We start from the raw sequence: 22683 nt of genomic DNA, 5'->3' as shown, positions 1-22683 counted from the left end.
TTTTATTGTGGCCTGTTAGCCTTCACTGTATAAATTAATACATATAAGCATATAATAGTTTACTTTGTTTAAATATGAAATAATATATTTAAAAATATTTGTTGGTGACTTTACCTTTTGTCACATCTGGGTCATAAGCGATCATTCAAGTGCTCTTACATCTATTGCTTATTTAATAATGTAAAGAAAATGTGCCCACTACAGCAACTGCATACTTTAAATGTGATGGTAATTTAACAACAATACAATATTGCTGTACTTTATACTCAAATAAACCAAAACAAATCCACCAGGAAGACGACATATTTTTCAGCTCCTATGCATTAAGAATGAACAACGAAAGACTATTTCATATGCCTCACAAGCATTGTAAAAAAGCTCTGGATAAAACCAGTGTCTATGCTCCACCCTCCCTCCAATGGTAATCTGATCTTGCGGAGTTATGTATGGGGTCTCATGTCCAAAAATGCAAGGGCTTTCTGTTTTCGCTCTCCCCAGTGATTCCTGCAATGGCTTGCATGAAAACCATCCAGTTACTTTCTCATGCAAACACGTAGAGAAAGTCTGAGGGGTGTGGTAGACTTTAAAACGCATCAATGCACGAAAGGGGATGTTAGGTTTAAAAAAAATCACGAGATGCGGTGCAGATGAATCTTTGCGGCGGTTCCCAATGATTGACAACACCACATTTTTCCCTTTGGCACGCTGAACTTTAACCTCTGGAATGCCAAAATTCTTCCTTGCTCTTCAGCAGGAGGAAAATATGCAGGCTGTCTTCAGCAGCCAGATGCATCCGAATACCTCTCTTCACAGTTCCTCTAAGAAACATTATAATCGGTTTAAGTTAAAGTAAAGTCTAGTATAAAATCAAGTAGCAGAGTATAATTGGTGAAGACGTCTATGCTAAGTCCTGTCGAGCCTGACTGCAAACCAACAAACTAGTGGTTATTTTTTCCTGGCAAACGAATACAGTGACTCCAGGGGAAAATTTCCATATCAGCACTGTAGCACAAACCAGTTTCATAGAAGATTCACTTTCATAGCCTGGTTTCTCTTCTTGAGTTCCTCAATTAATTTGGGGTTTCACGAATGACTCATGGTTGCCATGAAACGTCTTGTATATAAGGTAACACCTCCGTGACAATGTTCTAGAGTTACCAAAGCCATCTACTGAATGTGTTATAAAACTCTCGAAAGTGCATTGCTTTTCTGCAACACCTTACTCTTTCCAGATTCTTAACAAAGACGTACATAGCTTTAATTTTCACATGGTACAGACCTCAACTAAACGCACAATACAGACCTCGGGTGATTTGGAGGTACTGTATTATTTTGTACCTTGGTGTAGTCTAATAAAATTAGGGCGGAAGGAATTGTTTGATGGGAGCTAAAGGAAGAGCTGGGGCAGGAAAAACAGCAAGAGAGTGAAAAAGCTTAGGGGAACTACAGGGGGAGCTGGCAAGACTAGTATAGTGTTGCTGTTGGCATTAAACCACTTATTGTTCTTGAAGCTGGTTTAGTTTGACCCTTTATAACTCTGAAGTCTCTGAACCAATACAAAAGAAGAGGTGGTTTTCTGGCAAACATTGCAGCTCCACACGATTACGTCCCTGCGCGTTTCCTAACTCGAATCATATTTTCACTCCTGGCACCCACCCTCTCGCTCAATGCTCATGCTTTTAAAAACAAGAATTAAAGAGTAACAAATAGGGTTTCTGGTCATCATGTTGCAAAATAGTAAGGCCCAATTCCATTTCTCTGTCTTACCCCTTCCCCTTATCCCTTAGTTTTGCACGTTCATGTGAGGGCCAATTGGGATAGCCCTTACTATCACATGAACGTGCAAAACTAAGGGGAAGGGGGAAGGGGTAAAACAGAGAAATGGGATTGGGCCTTAAAGCAACACTATGTAGTTTTTTTACCTTTAAATAATGTTTCTAAAATTATTTCAGTGATAGAACAACTTTTAACTGGACAAATTGTACTGTTGCTGCAACTTGAGCAGCCTCCTAGCTGCTACAAGCACACTCTGAAAGTGGCGGTGGAGGGTAGAGCGCACATTGGACATTTTAAACATGAGTTAGAACAACTTCCTTTTTCATTGCGAATCAGAAATTGACAGGCTGCCACGGACACACCCTCCATCGTTTTGTCAAGATCTCCACAATTTAGCATCGCAAAGGCCTTTAGATGACACAGACCAAATATGATGATGATCTGATTAAATGTCTAGGAGGAGCTTGTTAAAGTACGAAGTCCTGAAATGGAAAAATTTGCACTCAAGCTACAGAGAAAATTCAAAATGGCCGACTTCCTGTGGTGTTTAGAGATTGGCTCCAAGAGACCTTTTTGTAGGTCTTGGGTGATGCATGATCCTACCACATTTCGTATCTGTATGTTTACCGTGAATTTTTGTAGGTGGCACTATAGAGCCATTTTTACAGCCCCTGTTCTGAAACCTATTTCACATAAAAAAAATTCACCACATTTGACTCGTGTGCAAAGTTTCATGACTTTTTGAGCTTGTTTAGGCTGATTGTGATTGATTTAGCGATACTTTGTGAGGCCGCCACGGACACGGTCCTTTAACAAAGTCAAGGTCGTTGCTATTTATCATCACAAAAGGTCTTGAGATTAGACTGACCAAATATGATATTGATATAGTTAAATCTCTAAGAGCAGTAAGTCACAGCATAAAACATGGAATTTCCTGCTGCCTCTAGGTGGCGCTATGACTGTTACTGAATTATGCCATGTTGATGTGTTCAGGCAGGGACCCTTATCAAACGTGTGAAGTCGGGGGCTGATCGGACAATGAATGCCTGAATTACAACAGCTTCCTGTTTCATGGAAAAACATAGACTTTGACCGGCTGCCGTGGACACGGCCTTCAACAAAAAGTCAAGATATTTGCCATTTATCATCGCAAAGGGCTTAAGATCAGTCTGACCAAATATGATACCGATCTAATTAAATCTCAATGTGAAGTAAATCACAGCGTAAAACATGGAATTTCCTGCTTCCTCTAGGTGACGCTATGATTGTAGTTGAATATTATCCTGGAAATGTGTTCAGTCCAAGGCCCTATAAAACATGTGAAGCGTGGGTCAGATTGGACATTGTATGGCTGAGTTAGAACAACATCCTGTTTCATGGCGAGGATGGCGAAATTTGTCAGGCCGCCACGGACACACCCTCCAAACGAATAGTCATGATCTCCGCATTTTAACATCGCAAAGGCCTTTAGATGATACTGACCAAATATGATGATCTGATAAAATCTCTAGGAGGAGTTTATTAAAGTACGAAGTCTGGAAATGGCAAAATTTGCACAGAAATGGAGCTTGGTTCCAAGAGACTTTTTTGTAGGTCTTGAGGTGATAGATGACCCTACCAAATTTGGTATCTGTACGTTTGTCGTAGCGGGAGAACTGTTCTCTTGAAATTTTGCAAGTGGCGCTATCGAGTCATTTCTACACGTCCACTTCTGACGCCTATACCGCATGTAAATTTTGTCACTTCGTGTGTGCAAAGTTTCATGAGTTTTCGAGCATTTAGGCCCTCAAAAATGCGATTTATTTCGGAAAAGAAAAAGAAACTGAGCAAAAATAATAGGGCTTTGAACCCATGGTCCACTCCATTCTGGCCTGCGCCTTGGTGCTAGGGCCCTAATTCAAGTTGATTAAACTAAAATTTTTAAAGTGCAAGGTAATGCCAAAGACTGAAATCAAAATTTAATACTCCTAATCTGAGCATTAGATTATGAGACTTCCGCCTGGATTTCATTAATAACATTATAAAATCCCAATTTGATCAGATTTAAAATCAAAGTGAATAAAGCCTTCCTGTCATGCAGAAGTTTCATAGGCGAGCTTTTATGTAATAGATCACAAGTTGACAAGAAAACAGTGCATGTGCTCTTCAAAGTCATGCAAGTGAATCATACAGCTCCTGTGACCAATTCTTGTCTATCTGCTAACACACACACACAAAGAGGTTATGCTAGGTCAGTACGTCCACCTTTCAAAAACTCTCAGCCCAGGCCACACCCCATGCTCAACACTGAGCAACAGAATGGGATTTTATCAAAGGTAACTCTATAGCGCTCCATCCCTCACAACATTTGCGCAACTCTAGGCAGCATGCAAAATTGTTTGGCCTACTTACTTACAAACCATTCATTTGTGTCTATTCCATCGCATTGCTCCCCCTTGTGTGCATTCTGTGTATCTGCACCCTACCTATTCCTTTATCTACCTCTTCCAGAGATCATCAAGGTTGTTTTTGACTGAAATGTAAAGGATTAGTGACAGGATTCATGTGTATTAAACGTTTCAAGCTTTGGGGAGACAATAATGGATGCGTTACCAGACACGCCCTTTGGTAGGGTGTGGTCCTTTTGTTTTAATTTTTAGTTTACACAGTCTTACCTGAGGCGTGTCAACCGACATGTCAAGCTAGCATGATCTTATGCAAACACGACTGTGTGCTTGGACATCGGCAGATGTACGAGATTGTTCCCACCATCAACAATGAGTAATATACAAAAATGCTACGTGCATTTGGGGACGTACTTTGAAAGGGGACAATGTGCACGAGGAGGCTGAAGTTAAACGGATTGTTAACAAAAGATCTGCATAGTTAGCACAATTTTGTTATTTGAAGCTTACCCTATAGCAGGATGTAAATAAAAACCTGTGGCAATGTGTGTTGTGTGGAATGTATATAATCCATAAAACAAACTTAAACCACATTATATGCACATGTTAAACTGTTGATGAATGACGTAAAAGATGAGACTGTATTTCATGGGATTAAATGTGTGTGACTAAGCATAGGGTTGTATTATTAAAACATCAGGGGCCAGTTGCATAAACATAGCCGGTAAATAAGACTGTAGCTGAAGAACTAGCAATTAGTCTACTTTTCTGACTGAAATGAGATCAGACTACAATTTTACATAACTGACCTGAAACGGTTATGACCAGTTCTGAAGAAAAGAAATGATGACTAACTTGTAAGACTAGTCTAAACGTCTATACCGGCCACATAAATGACAGAGATATGCCATGTGAAACAAGCAGCTTGAAGTTAAGATTCTGGGGAGTGCATATATTAATATTAGCATTGCCTTAAAAGTGAATATAAATATAAAATTTGATTAACATTCCCAAAAGGTTTTGGTTAAAAGCTTTTGTATCTATATAAAAAAACTGAAACTGTTTTAAGGATTTGCAATCTTGTGCTCCCTCTGGTGGATTAGTTCATAGTGTTCCAACGGCCAATGTCAAAATATGCAAACATTCCCTTAATTTAATAGTCAAGGCGCCATTTTGTTCCAAGAGATACAATGATTTCCAGATTTGATGAGAACGTCAGTTTGTTTGCTTTATCTCTGATGTCTGGAAATTATTAAGCACTGAAAAGATGTGTTAAGGGGAACAAAGCCAGGACAAAAACTACCTTGTCCAAAACTTTCACAAGTTTACTTGGACCTTGTTCACACTTTCAGTCCAATTCAGTTTTTGGTGCATATCTGATTGGAATCCAATCACATTTAGAATGTGTGACTGGCGAAAAACAATTTTTTTCTAACCAGTTTCAGGCTACATCCAGAGGTGGTTTGAAATCCTTTTCGGTCTGACCACAATTGTGTCAAAACACGTTAGACATCGAGGCAGACTGTCGTGCCAGCACGACGACATTGCCATAGAAAAAGTGCACATAATCCGGAAAACAGTAGAACACTACAGATGGAATCTGAACAGTTGTGATACACAATATAGACAGAGAGTCTGTCAAATCTGATATGCACCAAAATCAGATTTGGACTGACAATAGGTACGTTTACATGCAACCAAATAATCCATTTGTAATCGTATTAATGGCTCAATCGTATTGAAAAGCCTTCATGTAAACACCTTAATCGATACGATTGAGGACAATCCGATGCAAATTTGGATCGTATTGAAGGGGGTGGTGTACTCCGATCTGTAATCTGATCCGCATCAATTGGCTGCGAAAATACCTTGTGCACATGCGCAGAACATTTGTCCTCAAGTTCACATATTAAACTCTTAGGGTGTTTTCACATATAGTTCAGTTTAAAAGAACCAAACCCAGTTCACTTAAAGTGAACCAGAAAAGGAACTAGCTGAATGTGACCTCAGTTCTTTTTTGGTCCTCTTCAGAACTGAAGTGATCTCAGACCTTACTTGTTTACATCACAACTTCATAAGAACTCAGATCCCAGCTTTCTGTGCAGCAGTTGATTTTAATACAATGTCCAAACACCACGCAAAGCAGACCGGGACCTCATTGATTTCACATATCAAAAAGAAATCGAACCACAAAAGAACCCAAAAGCGAACCCGTACTCAGACCACCTCCTGATGTGGTCCGAGTTCGGTTCACTTCTGGGTCCTTTTAGGGGGGTCTGAGATCACTTGGTTTGTTCACATATACACCCTGAACTGCTCTAAACGCGTTTGAAGGGCTCAAACGAACTAGGTGTGAAAACACCCTTATATCACATGATTCTTGTCACAGAAACACCCAATAGATTAAGGTAAGGTAACTGGGGTCACGCGATGTACATTCTGCCGCGTTTGTGTGTACTTAAAACATTAGACTACTTAAAGCAATAAAATAACGTTGTGACTTTTGGAAAGTGTGTTTTCATCACCTATATCTGAAAACTTAACTTTCTCCCACCCCGTTTTGACTTTAATCCAGAGATAAAGCGTGTACTCGACGAGAGATGCTGTCCGCAGCGAGGCGTTGCCAATTCCTCTGCTTCTTTCGAGTTTAGATGTGAGCTACTGTTTAAACTGTTTCCACCAGTTGTTTTCTGCGGGTTGAAGATGAAAGTATTTCGTTCATTAGTTATTGGTATTTGGGCTGTGAATAGTCATTGGAATGCTTTTGTAGTTTTGAATGTCCATTTGGGATGGTTCTGATACGTGAATCTGGCAACCCTAGCTGTGTGCTTGTGCAGACGTTCGGTTCAGATTCTATAGAATGTACATGTAAACAAACTTTTTAATCAGATTGCAATCTTTAAACTGTATCGTCGTAACCTTCAATCGTATTAAATTCAGTAGTTTTGACAAAATTTTGTGCATTTAAACATAGCCAGTGTGAACAATGTATAAATGATTCACAGAATGTTTTGAAACCTATACAACTGCTAAATAACTGGGTCAGAAATAAGCGACTAACTAAAACTTCCAAGAAACTACAGCTTTATCCAAATGAATTGTGACACTTAACAAAATCACTACATCCAGAAGTGGGGTTGTGGAAAACATTTTTTATTTTTCTCAACTGAAATCTTCCATTCATCACAGTACAGCCTTGTACATGAGATTTTCAAACTGGGTTCATGTCCATTGATTCTGCTGTTGATAAATACTGGGCAGAAGATCGGATCTCATTTGAAAATCTTGCCCTGGTTGAAAGGTTTGCCTACATGTTTAAAGTCGCCCTCCCATGCGAAGTACTCCTTCACCATGGTCTTGCACTCATCACTGTCAACATCCAACTTGCGCCATGTGTATGACTCGTAGTCGATTTGCCAGTCGTCACTCAGCTGAAAAAAGAAAATCATAGTTTTAATTTTAATTAGTTATTTATATACACATCTCATGCTGGTAAATATAATCAATCCATTTGCATAAACTCATTGCCCAACCGTTTTTCTACCTAACAGTTGAGTCCATCTCATCATAAATAGGGGATACTGTCATCATATGAGTGGGCGTGGACAACGGCAAACAACTAAACTAAAACTCAACAAATAACAGCCTAGTTATCTTGTGGTGTGTTGCATCCTGTAGAAAAACAGCTTTATATAATCTTCAAATGCTTGTTTGCGTCAGTGGGTCTCTATTGGTGTTGTTTCAGATTTTACTTTGGATATAACTGGAATCCAAACACGACATCAAAGAATATTTGTTCACTTGTGATAAACGTGGAAATCTACCGATCAAAAATTCAAAAACAAATCTCTGAAAGGAATAATTCACCAAGGTACAATGCTTGTATTTAGTGTAAGTGAATCGGTATTGTAATGTGACCCTGCCAGTGAAAACCCAGCTATAGTGATTGTGTTTTGTGATTACACAACATCGTCCTACATAAAAAAACGCTCTGTGAAAATATAACCTTGATGTCTTTCATGTTGACAAGAGTAAGGCCAATATGAAACCTATGACTGAAACCAAACTTTGATGCTGCTAATCTCATTTATAGATTATAGAAAATGTGACCCCATCTCTGAAATCCATGATCAAGCCTCATAATCTAATATCTTCTTTGCAAAAAGGCATATTGACATCAATATCATTTGACTGGCTTCAACAAAGTGACACCACACAACCTTAAACATGAGGAAATCTTCTATATAACAGATATACTTCTTCGTTGGCCCTGACTGACCAAAAGCAACAGTGTATTCAATTTGAAGGGGCCATTGCACAAGACTTTAAGATGTCAAATAAATCTTTGGTGTCCCCAGATCACATGTGTGAAGTTTTAGTTTAAAATACCATATAGATAATTTATTATAACATGTTAAAATTGCCACTTTGTAGGTGTGTGCAAAAATGTGCCGTTTTGGGTGTGTCCTTTAAAATGCAAATGAGCTGATGAAATTCAAACACTGATCACAATGATGGTGGGTTGTTGCAATTAAAACTCAATTGTGCTTTTCTCTGCACTGAATGGCAGTGCTGTGGTTGGATAGTGCATTTTAAGGGATGGTATTATTATAATAATAAGAGCTCCTTATGACATCATAAGGAGAGGCAAATTTCAACAACCTATTTTTTCATGTGCTTGTAGAGAATGGTTTACCAAAACAAAGTTACTGGCTTTTTCACATTTTCTAGGTTGATAGAAGCACTGGGGACCCAATCATAGCACTTAAACATGGAAAGTCAGGTTTTCATGCCATGGCCCCTTTAATAAAAAAAATCATTTAGGAATGCCTTTGGCCCAGTGTGTGAATTATATGTTGACTTGGAGATCATCCATTAGTGGAGATCATTGGAGACATTTAGTTTGCCCAATTCGGGTAATGCAGATACCTCAGCTTAAGTGAACGTAGTTGAAATTAATTTAGCCAGATGTAATTTATTCAACAAAAATATGTGTTTCCTAGCCAAAGAAAAACATACCATTCTGCAGCAAGGAATGTACAAAACTGCACTTAAGGGCGGAGTGCACAATTTCTGAAAAACGCTTTGGAAAAGGGAGTCGGGTCGACTATCAACACGTGTAGCCAATCAGCAGTAAGGGGCGGGTCTAACCGACATCGTTGTCTGGGTTGCATATGTGTGGGGTGGGTCTATCAAAAGAAGGTCCAGATTCTATTGGGGTAGGGGTGTGATTAGGGGCGCAACCAGAAAATTTAGGGGCACACACCGTAAATCAACATGCTAACCAAATATTCACATTTCTACTAATTTCCACTGTACTACTAATAACCACTTTAATGATAAACGCAGAAAGAACAATGTGCGGTTTCAGATTCAGTGTCACATCACAAAAAAAGGTCAATTTAACTGATCGCACATGTGCGATTCAGTGCCACACCCTCAAATTTTGGTAGCAGTCTGGAGCCCTGAGTCTGGCTTTCAAACATTGTGCACTCCGCCTTTAAAACAGTCATTCTCAAATTGGGGGGCATCAGATGTTGCTGGGGGTGGGTAGTTTTGACTTTTTAAAAATGCATTACTTCAAATTCTGTGCAAATAAAACTCAGAAAAATTAGGCTACTAACCAACAGCACTACAGTGTATAATTTATGCTTTGTTTAACTCAAATTCTAAGTTTGAGATGTTTAACGTCATCAATTTTCTTTGGAAGGCCACCAAGGGATGTACCGTTCACAAGGAGCCCATGCCAAAAAGGCTGAGAACCACTGCCTTGAAAGTACTTCTTTTCAAAACATTACACAAGTTAGCCAAAACAGAACACACTATAGGCTAGTCCGGTACATCCAACGGATTTTCGTCATATTTATTACTCACTTCTAGTTTTCCTGACATGTCCTCCTCGCACATGAACAAAGCACTTTAAATGCTGTAATTTACATGGTTTACTATTATGTGACAAATTATGTCAATGAATCCATATTTAGTGGTAATGTTTTCATTTACATCTTTTCAGTACTTTGTACAGTAAACTATCACTGAAGTCCTTTTTAAAGAAAGTTGCGTCTCTGCACCACCATATTTACTACACCTCCAATAACAAGACCTGTTGATTCTGCGCATACATTTCATTCTTTATTGACAATCTGCTCTTTTTACTGGGAGGCAGGACTAAAGCGGCCATTCTGACTGTTGCGATCTCCCACATTCATATCAATACAATCAGTGACACATCTTGTTAATACGAAATATCTTTGCTATTACTCGTGAATAAAAATTAGCCGTGCGTGTTTAATAGCACCATACATGGATTAAAGTGAAAAAAATTCTTCTGACTGAAATTTTTTTCAGGCCACGTCATATTCCTTGTAAATAGGCGACACCAATAGCATTCTAAGGGGAGATGTTTTTTTGCCATTAATGCCATATTGAAGTCTACTGTGGCATTTATAGGGTTGCCAACTGTCACTATGAAATGCAGCAGCGGTGCGAGTATGTTTTTTTGTGAATAAACAGTGTTAACATATGATAGGTTTATTAATAGTTTGTTAATTTACAGCTTTACTTTTAACACAGTCCTTTAATTGAACCATTACCTTTAATATCTGTCTAAAATAAAACACTTGTGACTCCTGCACTAACAGTTAAAAACGTTATCCCGTCATGTTAATCTACTTGTGACAAACTAAAAAAATTATTCTGTAAGATGTAGTTTGCAGGGCATTTCAGATTAAGGTGAAACCGCTAAATAACTCACTATATAAAAATAAATATGAATATCACAACCTTTAATGAATCTTAATTATTTATTAATTGTAAATCTTATTAATTTTGGCATTTACTTATACATTTTTTTTTAAATCAAGGTTGGAACTGTTAACATTAGTTTTATGCACCATGAACTAACATCAATTACTTTAATGACATAAACATGAATTAATAAATGCTTATATACTCTATATTTTTCATAGTTTGTTCATGTTATATAATGCATTTAATAATGTGAACAAATACAACTTTTTTAAAAGTGGTACAGAAATGTTTATATCATATTATTCAGTACACATAAACGAATAATCCAGGGTCTGTTCTGCTCACACAACAGCTTACAGTCACAGCTCTAATACAGTATGTATGAACCCTGAACGAGCAACTCGAATAAAACTCGTGTACAATTTGCACAGGATGCCTGTAATCATAGTTGTACATTGAATGACTGTACCCTTTATCAACAAATTATTATTTTACAATAGAGGCAAAGCTGAGGTGCTATTTTCGCAATGTTATGCACTTAAAACAACGCATTGTGCGCAACGTGCGTATATTACACAAGAACAAAATTCAAGCTCACTAAGGATAAACAGTCAGTGATGAAATAAGGATAATAAACAATAATGTATCTTAGTAAAGGTATAAATTGATTTAGTCAGTGAAAGATTAATTGTTTGATTAACATTAGTGACAGATATAAGCAAAAAAGGTAACTTACCCTTTTTTTTCTGCTGTTTACTTTCTCCTAAATCCTAAATGGTCGTGTTTGAGGATACTTGCAAAGAGGGGATTTTTGACGCATAACCTTATGTGTATTTAAGGCCAATAAAGCGGCAAAAATACTCACAAGCTCAAAGAGAAGCGAATGCGCGACTTGCTTATTCCCCTCATACAGAAACAGCACGCACATTTAAGACTGTTGTTATTGTTTCAATTTAAAATCACTTGCTTTTAAATGCGGATACATGTACAAACGTCAAGATTTCCTGACCACGCGCACATGCAACTGCAAGAACTGACAGGTGGGTGACATCAAAGTACTGCGAGAGCATTTCGGAAGCAGTCTCGTCTAATGAGTTCTCGGTTCGCTCTCACGGGATTTTGATGTCATTCTTTGCGCCACGTGAAGTTTACCCATGAGTTTAACAAACTCGTTGTATCAGCAAGTGGTTAGATCAGCGTAGCAGTAAAAAACGATCACGTACGAGACAAATCAATTACCCCAAAAATACAGGACCCTAGGCTTACTGTGCAAAGACACGTAAATTACCTCCCTGATAGCAATAGGCTCCGGAACGGATCTGCAACGGATCTGCTGTTTGAATTTCTTAGCCCACGAACTGAAAGCTTGCCAATCTTCCTCATTTCGCTAAGCCAAGTTAATCTCCATTGGTCTTATACACCTTTATCGATGTCCAAAACATCGGGTCCTTTCTGCATTACAAGTATGTCCATGCTAGCAGAAATAAAGTTACCTCAGTTTAACGTGAGATACAGCCAGAAAACCCGGAGTGGATCTAGTGTGTAGTGATTAGAACGCTTACAGTGGAGAGAGGAACGTGATTTGGCTCCACTCCAGGCTTTGATCACATTCCACTTAAGAAGGTGAATACACGGCGTCTTTATGAAAAGATATTTTAATAATTTTGCCACTGACGGAAATCCGTCGTAGACTCGCTGCAATCGACGGAAATCCGTCGCTACGACGGAGAACTTTAATCCATGACCATACATCTTGTTTGAGATTCTTCAGGGGAATCAGGCGTTATTTGGGGGGGGTTAGACACTACATAAATTTGCACCCTGCTTTTACCAGACGCACATCGATTTATTACTTTTCGTTAGATCGATACTGATGTGTTGTGATGGAAATATTTTTAAGTTATCGCAACAATTGGTCAAAAATCATCTAGTGTTCCTTTAATGCTTTGGGCAAATAAATGATGCAATGAACCAGAAATAAAACTTTCACCATGTGCTTTGGAATGAAAGCACCCAATCTGTTTGGCAGTTCTCAAAATCTAGTATGCAATGTTTTTGAAACTATGTCTCATTACATGTTCATCCAGAAACCTGACATAATACTGAGAACATTAACCGAATTTAGCACAAATACCTAAAGCTACAAACTTTTGCATGAACATCCTGACCAGCCTGGCATTGCAACATTGGCCTAACCAAATGCTTGAGTATTTGTTCGTTTTAAAAGATGTATTGAACCATGACCCAAACTATAACTTACATTTACGAGAGACTATTTACTACTAGGCTGGAATATGTGAAGCACTCAGAGTAAACGCAAGGTCCTGGCCTCTGAAGACCCAAATACCGGAGATACAGCTGTCGTTGTTTGCACCAAAGAGGATGACGCTAGCGAAGGCGTTTTTACGCAGCTTGTCGAGTCGTTGGAACATTCCTGAGGAGAACACGAGAGTACATGTTGTAATACTACATGTGCAGCTTAACTCGTAGGCAAGCAGTAACTATTGCATTGGGTTAAATAAACAGAACACAAGTAATATACAAAAAATGTCAATGTGACCTGACCGTACCTGTGATAAGATTACAGCTCATGAAGGCCATGGTGAGCTCTTCGGGGAATTTGTACTCAGCATACCAGATTGAGAAGCCCTCACGATCAAAGTTATCCCAGAAGTAAGGCAACGCCACGGACAGGGTGTCCTCATTGGAGTATTTTCTCTTAAACTCATCCATGACAAAAGAGCTAGCCGAGAGAAGACAGAGATCAACATTACGACCAAAGCAACGACCACACTTTTAAACAACTCATTTCTAACAGGATGTCATATTAACATTTTGGTAGAGGTGCATTAAGTACCTCTTTGGAAGGTGAGCAAACGGGTCCTTTGTTTTTGGCTCGGCAGCCAAAGCAGCCTCACATTCATCCATCTCCTCCTCGGCAGCAGGTGCAGGCTTCTTTTCCTCCTTTTTCTTTTCTTTTTTCTCCTGCTGCTGTGGTTGCTGCTGCTTGCCTCCTTCCTTACCGGCCTTTTCTTTCTTAGCTGGAGCTTCTTTTTTAGGCTGCAGCTCTGCAAACTTCTTGGCTAGATAAATGACAATTTTGGGTAAGACAGGTTATAATGAATACTCCTTTTATGTTATATAAATATGTAAAGGAAAAAATAAAAACAGTTATTCTAAGGGATAAATGTGCAAACCCATAAAATCTGATCGATTGCCTGTATTTTGCCTTTGATATTCACTAAAGACCAAGGTTATGAAGATCACTTATTCAAAATCCTTTTCTAATCTAGGAGCCAGTTACAATAAACCAGTTGAAATCGGAAAACTATACCCAATAACAAAAAGACCATGAACCTTATCACTAAGGGTTTTCTTAAGAGGTTTTGTTGCCATTTCTTCTGTTGTAGATCATGTATTGTCATAGACAGGTGAACAGAGGTCTCATTTATAAAGCGTGCGTATGCACAAAACAGGGGCTGGAAACGTGTGTACGCCAGTTCCCACACCAAGATTGTGATCTATTAAAAACTTGGGAATGGGCTTGCAGGGTGGGATCTGAGGATGATTCATGTATGCACACTTGAAAGTGATTGTGATTTATAAAAGGGAACATTGCTTTGTTTTATAAGTCTTATTATTTTTGGCGTATGCCATTTTTGGCTTTTGTGCGTACGTAGACTTTAAGTAAGGATTAGGGATGTCCCGATCCCACCATTTCATTTCCGATCCGATACCGGAATTTCTGCCCGATACTATTGTAATTAAATGTGTATAGTGCTTTCTGCTACATCTAGTATAATTTTCAAATGGTAAAATCAATCATTTAAAATGATTTACAAGGTACAGGAAACATTAGTAAATATTAATCATGACAATGTTTAGGAGAACATATAATGGGAATGTTTGATCAATTAAGTATGCTAAATATTTTTTTCTTAATTGCGTAAAACTGTCATTGTAAAAAAGCTTTAGTGTGCAGATGGTTATTTTAGGAATTATGCGCTTTACCAGACTTTTTATGCACATTCCGGGTGCAGAATTGATGCGCCTAAGTCATATACTGGCCTTTCTGGTCGTTTATGGGTACAGATTTGATGCCCTTGAATCATCCTCTCATGGGAATTCTCGCACCGCAATGGAAAGTTTATAACTGTTAAAACACAAAGAGAATAGATGCATCGTGTGCTCAGCACAAAGTGAATTGCATCCATCTTACAGCTTACTGAGACACTATAAAATCAGATCTTTAAAATAGCCTACAGTTGTCTTGTGTGAATGACGTGTTTCATCCGTCCGCTTCACTAGTGGATCATTAACTCAGTTTGCGAGTAAGTTAGTGTTTCTGTGATCTAAAATCTCTTTAAATTTGTGTTTGTTTCTTCACATGAAGCTATTGAGTGTATTAAAGACTTTGAATATAGTGCATAAAACGTGTATGGTGCTTTTTTAATATGTTGTCCTTTTAATAGCTTGTCAGTAACAACCACAGCTAACGCACATATCAGAATTGGATCGGTCATGTTGTCTGTCCAAGATCTGATGTCTGATCCAGCCAAAAAGCCCGGATCGGACCTGATACAGATCCAGCATATCGGATCGGGACATCCCTAGTAAGGATCCTATGCACCGTGTTATAAATGAGACCCCAGAGCTTCTATAAAGGTGACCTGGAATACAGACTTAAAAAACAAAACAAAAAATACGTACCATCAAACTGAGCCATTTTCTCACAGAGTTTGACCTCTCCCAAAACAGCCTTAAACTGAGGTTGGTTGACACAGGTCACAAACCAGCGAGTAACATTGGGGTAGGGCTGACGGAAAGAGGGCTCAAGAACCTTAAGAAATGTTGAAACTGTCATTTTACCATCACAAAGTCAGCTGAATGTAGTTCTCAATTTTTACAATTTCAGCTAAAATGCTTTTACTATATAAACTTTCAATTCTTTTTAAATTGAGATTAAGAATTGCTGACTGCAAAAATGATCAATCATCCTATTTTGTGTCATCATGGCTAAACTTCTGATCACAGGTTAAATGTCACAAGGTTTTATCAAAAAAGTTTTGTATTTTAAACAGACTTTCAGTCAGCGTACAAACTCTGGGACAACGCAAACGCACCTGTTTGTAGAGCCACAGCAGAGAGCAGACAACAGTGATGTCTGCCAGACTAACTCTCTCTCCAACCAGGAAAGTGCGAGTGTTTAAGTGCTGATTCAAGACGGCAAGGACTCGCTTCACCTCTTCCTTCGCCTGTTCTGTGGCCTGCATGCAAAAAAGAGGAAAATTCATGATAGAAAAATATAGATATTTAAAGAGTGACTGTGCATCTTCACTGGTACATTTTGAGCAACGGTGAACAAGCATTAATATCCATATGAAGGTCAAGTGATTCGTTTTCTAGGTGGGTGTGACATTGATGCAGAAAAGTGCTGACAGTAGTCGAGGGCATTAAAAATGCAAGCGAAAAACAAAATACTGGGTTCTTGCCAACAACTGGACTGAAGGCAAGCTTAGTTTCTTACATTTGTTTCCTACGTGCGGACGTTAGGTGGATTTTGTCTTCAACATGCTCATACATTCCCACAAACTGCAGAAAATATACAGATAACATGTCCAGGATTCGTCATGGAATAGTTTCAATTTAGTTTATTCACACTGGCAGTGATTTTCTGGAATGCGCACTTGTGTTCACAATCATGCTGTAAAGATCCTGCAAAGACGTGATGGTAATGTAATTGTAATCGTGCACTTGAAACTTTTTTTTACAGCGTCTTAAGTTTGCTTATATGTGATTTCTCTCAAGAGAAAACCACACACATGCATTTTTTCTGATTTGATTATAAACTAGCGCGTTGTGTACCATTTCTCAAGCTGATGGTGGGGAGCATTCAGATTTCTGCTGCTTTCAGTTTGCAGATGTTTTTGTCGTGAACGTTGATCTGCCTTTAAAACGCACGGTCACAACATAACTATGTTGCAACACACTCCTTACGGCATTGTTCCTGCCTTTCGTTCACACAGGACGCGTTCCGGAAATGTTATGGCAATGTTAATAGGTCCCCAGCCCAGAAGTAATCCCAAAAATCAATTCCAGGACATGTTTGCATTCAAGCAGAAGCACTTTTCTGGGATCAATACACTGTTCGAAAAGGGTTTACGACACAGAACTCCAAATTCTCTGATGTGCCAGTAGAAACAAATGATCATGGATTAAACCCACCTGTTTGTTAAACTGCATGATACCCAAGGTAGGGAACACCCAGGCACTAGCTGGAGGGATGATCTCGGAGTCGGCAAAGCTGACCCACTGCAGCACCTGGGCAGCAGCCTGGGGAGTGCTGCCACGAAGGGCATCATTGCTCACTGTCAGAACAATACACTAGAATTAGTTGCATGTTATAAAACACCTCCATAAATACAAACATGATGTAACATCTTCACTTACAGTAGTGAGCAATGGCATTGCTCTCAAACAGACAGAAGCCATCATCACCCTGGTAAGCAGGAACCTTAACAGATGAGATGAGAATTAGTGGACTGATTCTCTGTCGAGGACATCAAGCATATGCGCAGAGATCCGAACTTGAGAATACTGACCTTGCCCAAGGGAAAGTTGCTGAGGAAGGCAGGGGATCGGTTCGTCTGCCCAAAGCTGAAAGCAGGGGAGGTGCTCGCAACCTTCAGACGAGCTCCACTGTACTGGGCCGCAATCTGAGCCTTAAAGGCCCTCCAGTTCTCTGCGTATGTGTAGAGAGTCTGCAGACAGAGGCATCATTCATTTAGCATCACTCAAATTAATCCAAGGTTTCCTGTTATACACTTAATCAAAGGAAAGCCCATTCACAAAACATTACAAAACACTGACTGGGATGACAATGCTGAATTCCCTGCACAACAATATAAAGTTTATGTTTAAATTTATAAGGGTCTAACATTAGGAGTGTGTTACACCTGGAAGATGCTGAAGTAGCAAATTTGGAGACCATCATGTTTGAAAACCTCTTCATAAATGTTCGGTATCACAATGAAATTTAGAAATTAGCTAACGTCATTAGCCATTAAAGTTAAATGTGATTATTACTTACAATCACAGTCTTAATGACTCCACTAGCCTGTATCTTTTCACTTCAGTATACCATTTTCACAAGCTTTTGTTGACACATGAACATATGGGTTGCATTTGCGCTTCATAGTTTTTATTGTAAAATTAAACTACGTACCGCGACACTTTAATATAATAAAATATTAGACGCGAGAGAAGCGTGCGCTTTATACGCGCAGATAGCAAACGTGGCACAAAGGAGCGCTGATGCGTCTTTCCTCACTCTAACCACCAAATAAAGGGGTGTGGAACTACTTATAAAATAAATAATCATTCCAACAGCTATGAAAGAGACCATCAAACACATCGGAATGAAAATACACTTCAAAGATATAAGGATTGGAGCGATTCTGTGATGATTGTGAATGGAGATGTGTGATAATACGAGATACGTCTCTGATCTCCCATTTTACTCACCCCTGCCGCCATCTTCAGGACGAGAGAAAGGAGGATCGCAGGCGCGCAGCTCTGACGTATAACCTCGTTATGTCGCAGAAATAATACGTGTGCGTGCTGCTGAAGGGTCGATTCTAATAACATTGTAATCATAAATGTATATTCTTTTAATCTCTTACTTCCATTATTTATTGTAATTAGAAACGAATGAATGTAATGCTCTAAAGCCCTAGCCAATATGAAAGGTCGAAATCCACAATTTGTTATTTTATTTTATCCTCTTTAAAATAGAAATCGGATCTGTTTGCTTAATTTCTTTTTCTTCATGTAAATTCGACAAGTATTCATACAACCGTTTTTCGTTTATTTATTTTGTATTTCTGTCAGCACTATTAAGTTATTATTATTTTTAATATACAGACATATTTGTCAGTTAATAAAGGCTCCATACACATACAATTAATATTAGTCAAATATCATAATCACTATTTTCATTTATATTTTTCAGTTGCATGTATTGAAATGTAATCTTCTGAGAATATTTAGGTAAAATTGAAATAAAACTTAGTTTAAATTCTGCCCAAAATTCATTCATCCTCTGTGAAAATCCTGAACAGGATATATAAACACACAACATATGGTTGCCCACTTCATAGGACACCGAAACCTATACCAACCTAACACTCAATAGTTTCATTGTCCTACAGTACATGTTTTCACACCTGCTTGCAGTGCAGTTAATCTATGCAGCAAGGTAGGTTTAAACATTATTACATTATAATGTATTGTTGCACTATAGCAACCTACTTTAATACTTAAAGTTTGAACAAAACTATTTGCATTAAATAATTTGATTCTTAATATGCTTTGTTGTGTGGAAAAAAGAAATGATTATGGTCCTCCTATATTTGTGCCAATTTCATAATACTAAATATACGATTTCTAAGAAAGAGACTATAAATTACACCAAAATAGAGACGGTATGTTGTGTGACTTTGGCATCCCCCCAAAAATTCAACTGCATTTTGTTGATGGGAATCTATAGGTTACATCGACATACAATATTGGCAAAACAATTTGCAATGACAAAACAAGTTTTTTTTTCAAAAAGAACTATAAAACATACAAAGAGGTGATAAACATTTTGTAATGGGTATTGTATTACAAAAAGGAAAAAAATACAAAGAGCAAATTGAACTTTAGAAAAACACTTTAAACTGACCTTATTTAATAAGGTAATCAAATAATTTTAAAAGCATGTGATGAGTTACAACATTTGGTCTACATGTCTGCCAAAAAGTCATACTAATGGTAATCTCACTATAAAATTCTTCTTTCATCGTTTATAACCAATGCTAAATTATTTTTTGTTCCCATTCTACATAAAGCAGTTCCACATGTGGACAATGAGAAGATAAAAGTAGAGATTTAAAAAGGAAAAAAACTACATAACTTCTATTTCATGAGTACACACTTACAGTATATACATAACAAAAATAACTGTGGCATCACCATAGCATCAAGTTTCGTATTTCTCATATTCTTGGCTGAAGAATCAGCTGACAAGACCCAAAACAACAACATTAAAACTTTTAGAGAATATCTGGACAATACAACAACAGTAGAATCTAAAAGTGTTTAAGTGTTATGAATTTCTGATATTTAAGATGCATAGTGCTGATTATAAAACAGATGTAATAGAACAAATGAAGAGTTTGGTTTCAAAACAAGATTACATTTTTTTTTAATCTCATTTTTTGATTGTGCATTCCAGTTAATATCAAACAAACTGAAGTTGGTTTGTTTTGTTTTACGTCTTCATAACTAAAAAACACAGCCAAGTAGCACAATAAAAAAACAATAAAAACATGCTAACATAATAAACACGTTTTGACAAAAAAAAATGGAGTTATTTGTTTTGGAACCAAACTCTTCAAATATTCCTCATAGAAAATACCTACCCAAATAGTCATCCATAAGAGATCCAATAGCAAACTAAAAGAAAAACAACATGTGAAGATAGTTACACTTTATAAGACATTATTATTATTATCCAAACAGAACAATTATTTTAAAAAGTTTAATAATTACAATATCATTCTTATCCACTCGAGTTCCCACAATCTTCAGTCGAATTTCATCATCTTGTTGAATGACAACGTCCTGTTTAAAAGAAAATTACAAGGTCTATATGTCTAGCATTTAAATAAACTAACAGTTCATTAACCAAACATCTCCCAAAAGTGAATCTTACCTCATCAACTGTTTTATAGCAGGGAGGATTTGAATTTGGGTCAAACTCCATCTCAGAAGGAATAGACTAAATATAGAAATGACAGGTGTCAGAAAATGGTCTAGTGGTCTAAGATGACACTTAGTTCCAGGTATATGATTATGTGACTGAAGAAAATACTGACTGTGTAAATGATTGTTATTAACTCCATATAATTAGTTTGACATAACACTGCATGTTATAATTTTAGACAATTACATGGCTGGCCATGACACTCTTCAACTAAGCGCATAAGACATGAAAATTAAATGTTTTGAATATATATAATGATGGCCTGTAGGCTGTATAACAATTAATACTATCATATTACAGAAACTGCTTCTTATGGAAAACCTACATGACGAGAAATGAAACAAGACATGGGGCCAATTTCTGTGAAGAGTCCAACCTGCAAAGAAAAAGAATAAAAGATAAGTTATATGCAAATATTACACTTGTTCAAAAACACTGATATATAATGAAAGCAATAGCTTAATGAGTAGATGAACTGGACTCGTACTTTGTTAACCTGAGTGACAACAGCATCCACCACTTCTCCTTTAAAGGGACGGAATACAATTGCTTTGTATTTGACAGGGTACAAGACAAAACCTCTGCCAGGCTGTATCACACCGGCTCCGATATTATCAATTGTAGTTACTGCAATGACAAAACCATACCTGCAAAAGACATAAGAGGTCAACATCAGTGAACAATTTTATTCATAGAGATCCCTACAACCAGTTTGACTTACTTTCCCGTACATGTCCCCTCCACCTCTGTGAAAAGTTTCTGTTTGACTGTGTTCAAAAGATTGGGTCCGAAGTATCTTGGATGGAGAAGAATCTCATGCTCCAAAGAGATGTGATTGAAACAACAAAGCATTTAAATGGATATTTATAAACACTTGCTTTTAACTTATTGTTAAAGCAACAAGAAGCTTACGTGATAAAACATCTCTCAAGGCGTTGTGTCTTTTGGAAGTGTTAACCTTGAACAAAAAACGAGTAAATTAACGCGTGTTTTGTTTTGCGTGTTCAGCCGCCGATCTTCAAACCGTTTCCGGCTACAAAATAACATTTCCGGACTTCAAATTAAGAGTGCCAAAAACGACTTGCTGCTAACCCCTAGTTAAAATTAAGTTTAACTACTTTATGTTGCTTAAGACATTTCCAATTTAACACTTTATAATAATCCATAAAATCTAATTATAATAACCCAAAAATGTTTTTATCAAAAGCATCAATATTTATTTAATAATATCCTAAAATAATATCCTGAATATTTGTATGACAATCGAGTATTCTGTAATTTTCTAGCTTCGACTAAATGTAATATTATTACATTTAAAATATATTAAATCCCTAAACTTCATTTTAAAATATTTGTTTGCACAGCATGCAATAGCATTGACAACATACATCCACAAGAGGTCCCTATGGTCCCTATAATATTCAGTACGTTCACAAATTGAAACGAGTTTTAGTTTTGAGTAGATTTTAATATGAAGTCCATTTTTGTATTGTTTTTCTATTTGTTTGTTTGACTGTGTTTTTTGCAGTAGACATTCGTCTGTTACAGCACAACTATTATTACAGCAGCTTTAACGCAAGTCTTTAAAATTGTTGAAAGGTACTAAACTAAATATTGTGCCCACAGGCTCGAGTGAAAAATTAGTGCTAAAAACATTTACAGCAGAATACAAATAATAGTTGAAACAATAGTTATCATCATTGTATTCTATGATGATGATGATGATGATGATGATTATGATTATTATTAACAACAACAACAAAAACAATATTATTATTTTTTTATAAATACTATACACTAACAATTTACTGCAGCATTAAAGAATAATAATATAATAATGTACCAGAAGGAGCCAGCATCTCTTAATACATGCTTGTGTTTACAATGCCTTTGCACAAGTAACAGGCAACAAATATTGTTTATAGGTGAAAATGCACAAAAATCCTTCTGTGTTCGTTGTTGGTT

At 37.4% G+C, this 22683-nt stretch overlaps 2 protein-coding genes across 2 annotated transcripts; both read right to left on the bottom strand.

Annotated features, from left to right (window-relative positions):
* Positions 1 to 7292: 7292 nt before the first annotated feature.
* On the bottom strand, positions 7293 to 18577 carry eef1g (eukaryotic translation elongation factor 1 gamma). Its single transcript, XM_055178364.2, has 10 exons — positions 18435 to 18577; positions 17513 to 17671; positions 17361 to 17424; positions 17136 to 17278; positions 16034 to 16177; positions 15621 to 15750; positions 13768 to 13993; positions 13481 to 13653; positions 13220 to 13344; positions 7293 to 7591 (listed from the first exon to the last, which is right to left on the bottom strand). Exons 1-10 carry the CDS (start codon positions 18564 to 18566, stop codon positions 7433 to 7435), a joined length of 1455 nt encoding a protein of 484 aa, XP_055034339.1. The 5' UTR covers positions 18567 to 18577; the 3' UTR covers positions 7293 to 7432.
* A 969-nt stretch (positions 18578 to 19546) lies between these two features.
* On the bottom strand, positions 19547 to 21787 carry polr2g (RNA polymerase II subunit G). Its single transcript, XM_073854156.1, has 8 exons — positions 21636 to 21787; positions 21440 to 21554; positions 21206 to 21365; positions 21044 to 21094; positions 20668 to 20733; positions 20505 to 20576; positions 20380 to 20408; positions 19547 to 19987 (listed from the first exon to the last, which is right to left on the bottom strand). Exons 1-8 carry the CDS (start codon positions 21640 to 21642, stop codon positions 19969 to 19971), a joined length of 519 nt encoding a protein of 172 aa, XP_073710257.1. The 5' UTR covers positions 21643 to 21787; the 3' UTR covers positions 19547 to 19968.
* Positions 21788 to 22683: the final 896 nt, after the last annotated feature.

This window comes from Misgurnus anguillicaudatus, chromosome 16, assembly GCF_027580225.2.
Source record: "Misgurnus anguillicaudatus chromosome 16, ASM2758022v2, whole genome shotgun sequence".
NCBI lineage: Eukaryota > Metazoa > Chordata > Actinopteri > Cypriniformes > Cobitidae > Misgurnus > Misgurnus anguillicaudatus.
Note: the sequence above shows the minus strand (reverse complement) of the source record. Positions and strands in the feature narration are given on the sequence as shown.

Bases quoted from the DNA above. Each gene is read 5' to 3' on its own strand.
- polr2g (XM_073854156.1), bottom strand. The intron at 20,734-21,043 runs GTAGGTTTTCCA...TTCTATATTTAG, and splicing joins CTTGTTTCATTTCTCGTCAT to TCTATTCCTTCTGAGATGGA. The intron at 20,409-20,504 runs GTAATTATTAAA...TTTTTCTTTTAG, and splicing joins GAGTGGATAAGAATGATATT to TTTGCTATTGGATCTCTTAT.
- eef1g (XM_055178364.2), bottom strand. From the start codon at position 18,566: ATGATTACAATGTTATTAGAATCGACCCTTCAGCAGCACGCACACGTA. The intron at 17,672-18,434 runs GTGAGTAAAATG...CTCTGTCTGCAG, and splicing joins TCCTGAAGATGGCGGCAGGG to ACTCTCTACACATACGCAGA. The intron at 13,994-15,620 runs GTACGTATTTTT...TCATTTATCTAG, and splicing joins GAAAATGGCTCAGTTTGATG to CCAAGAAGTTTGCAGAGCTG.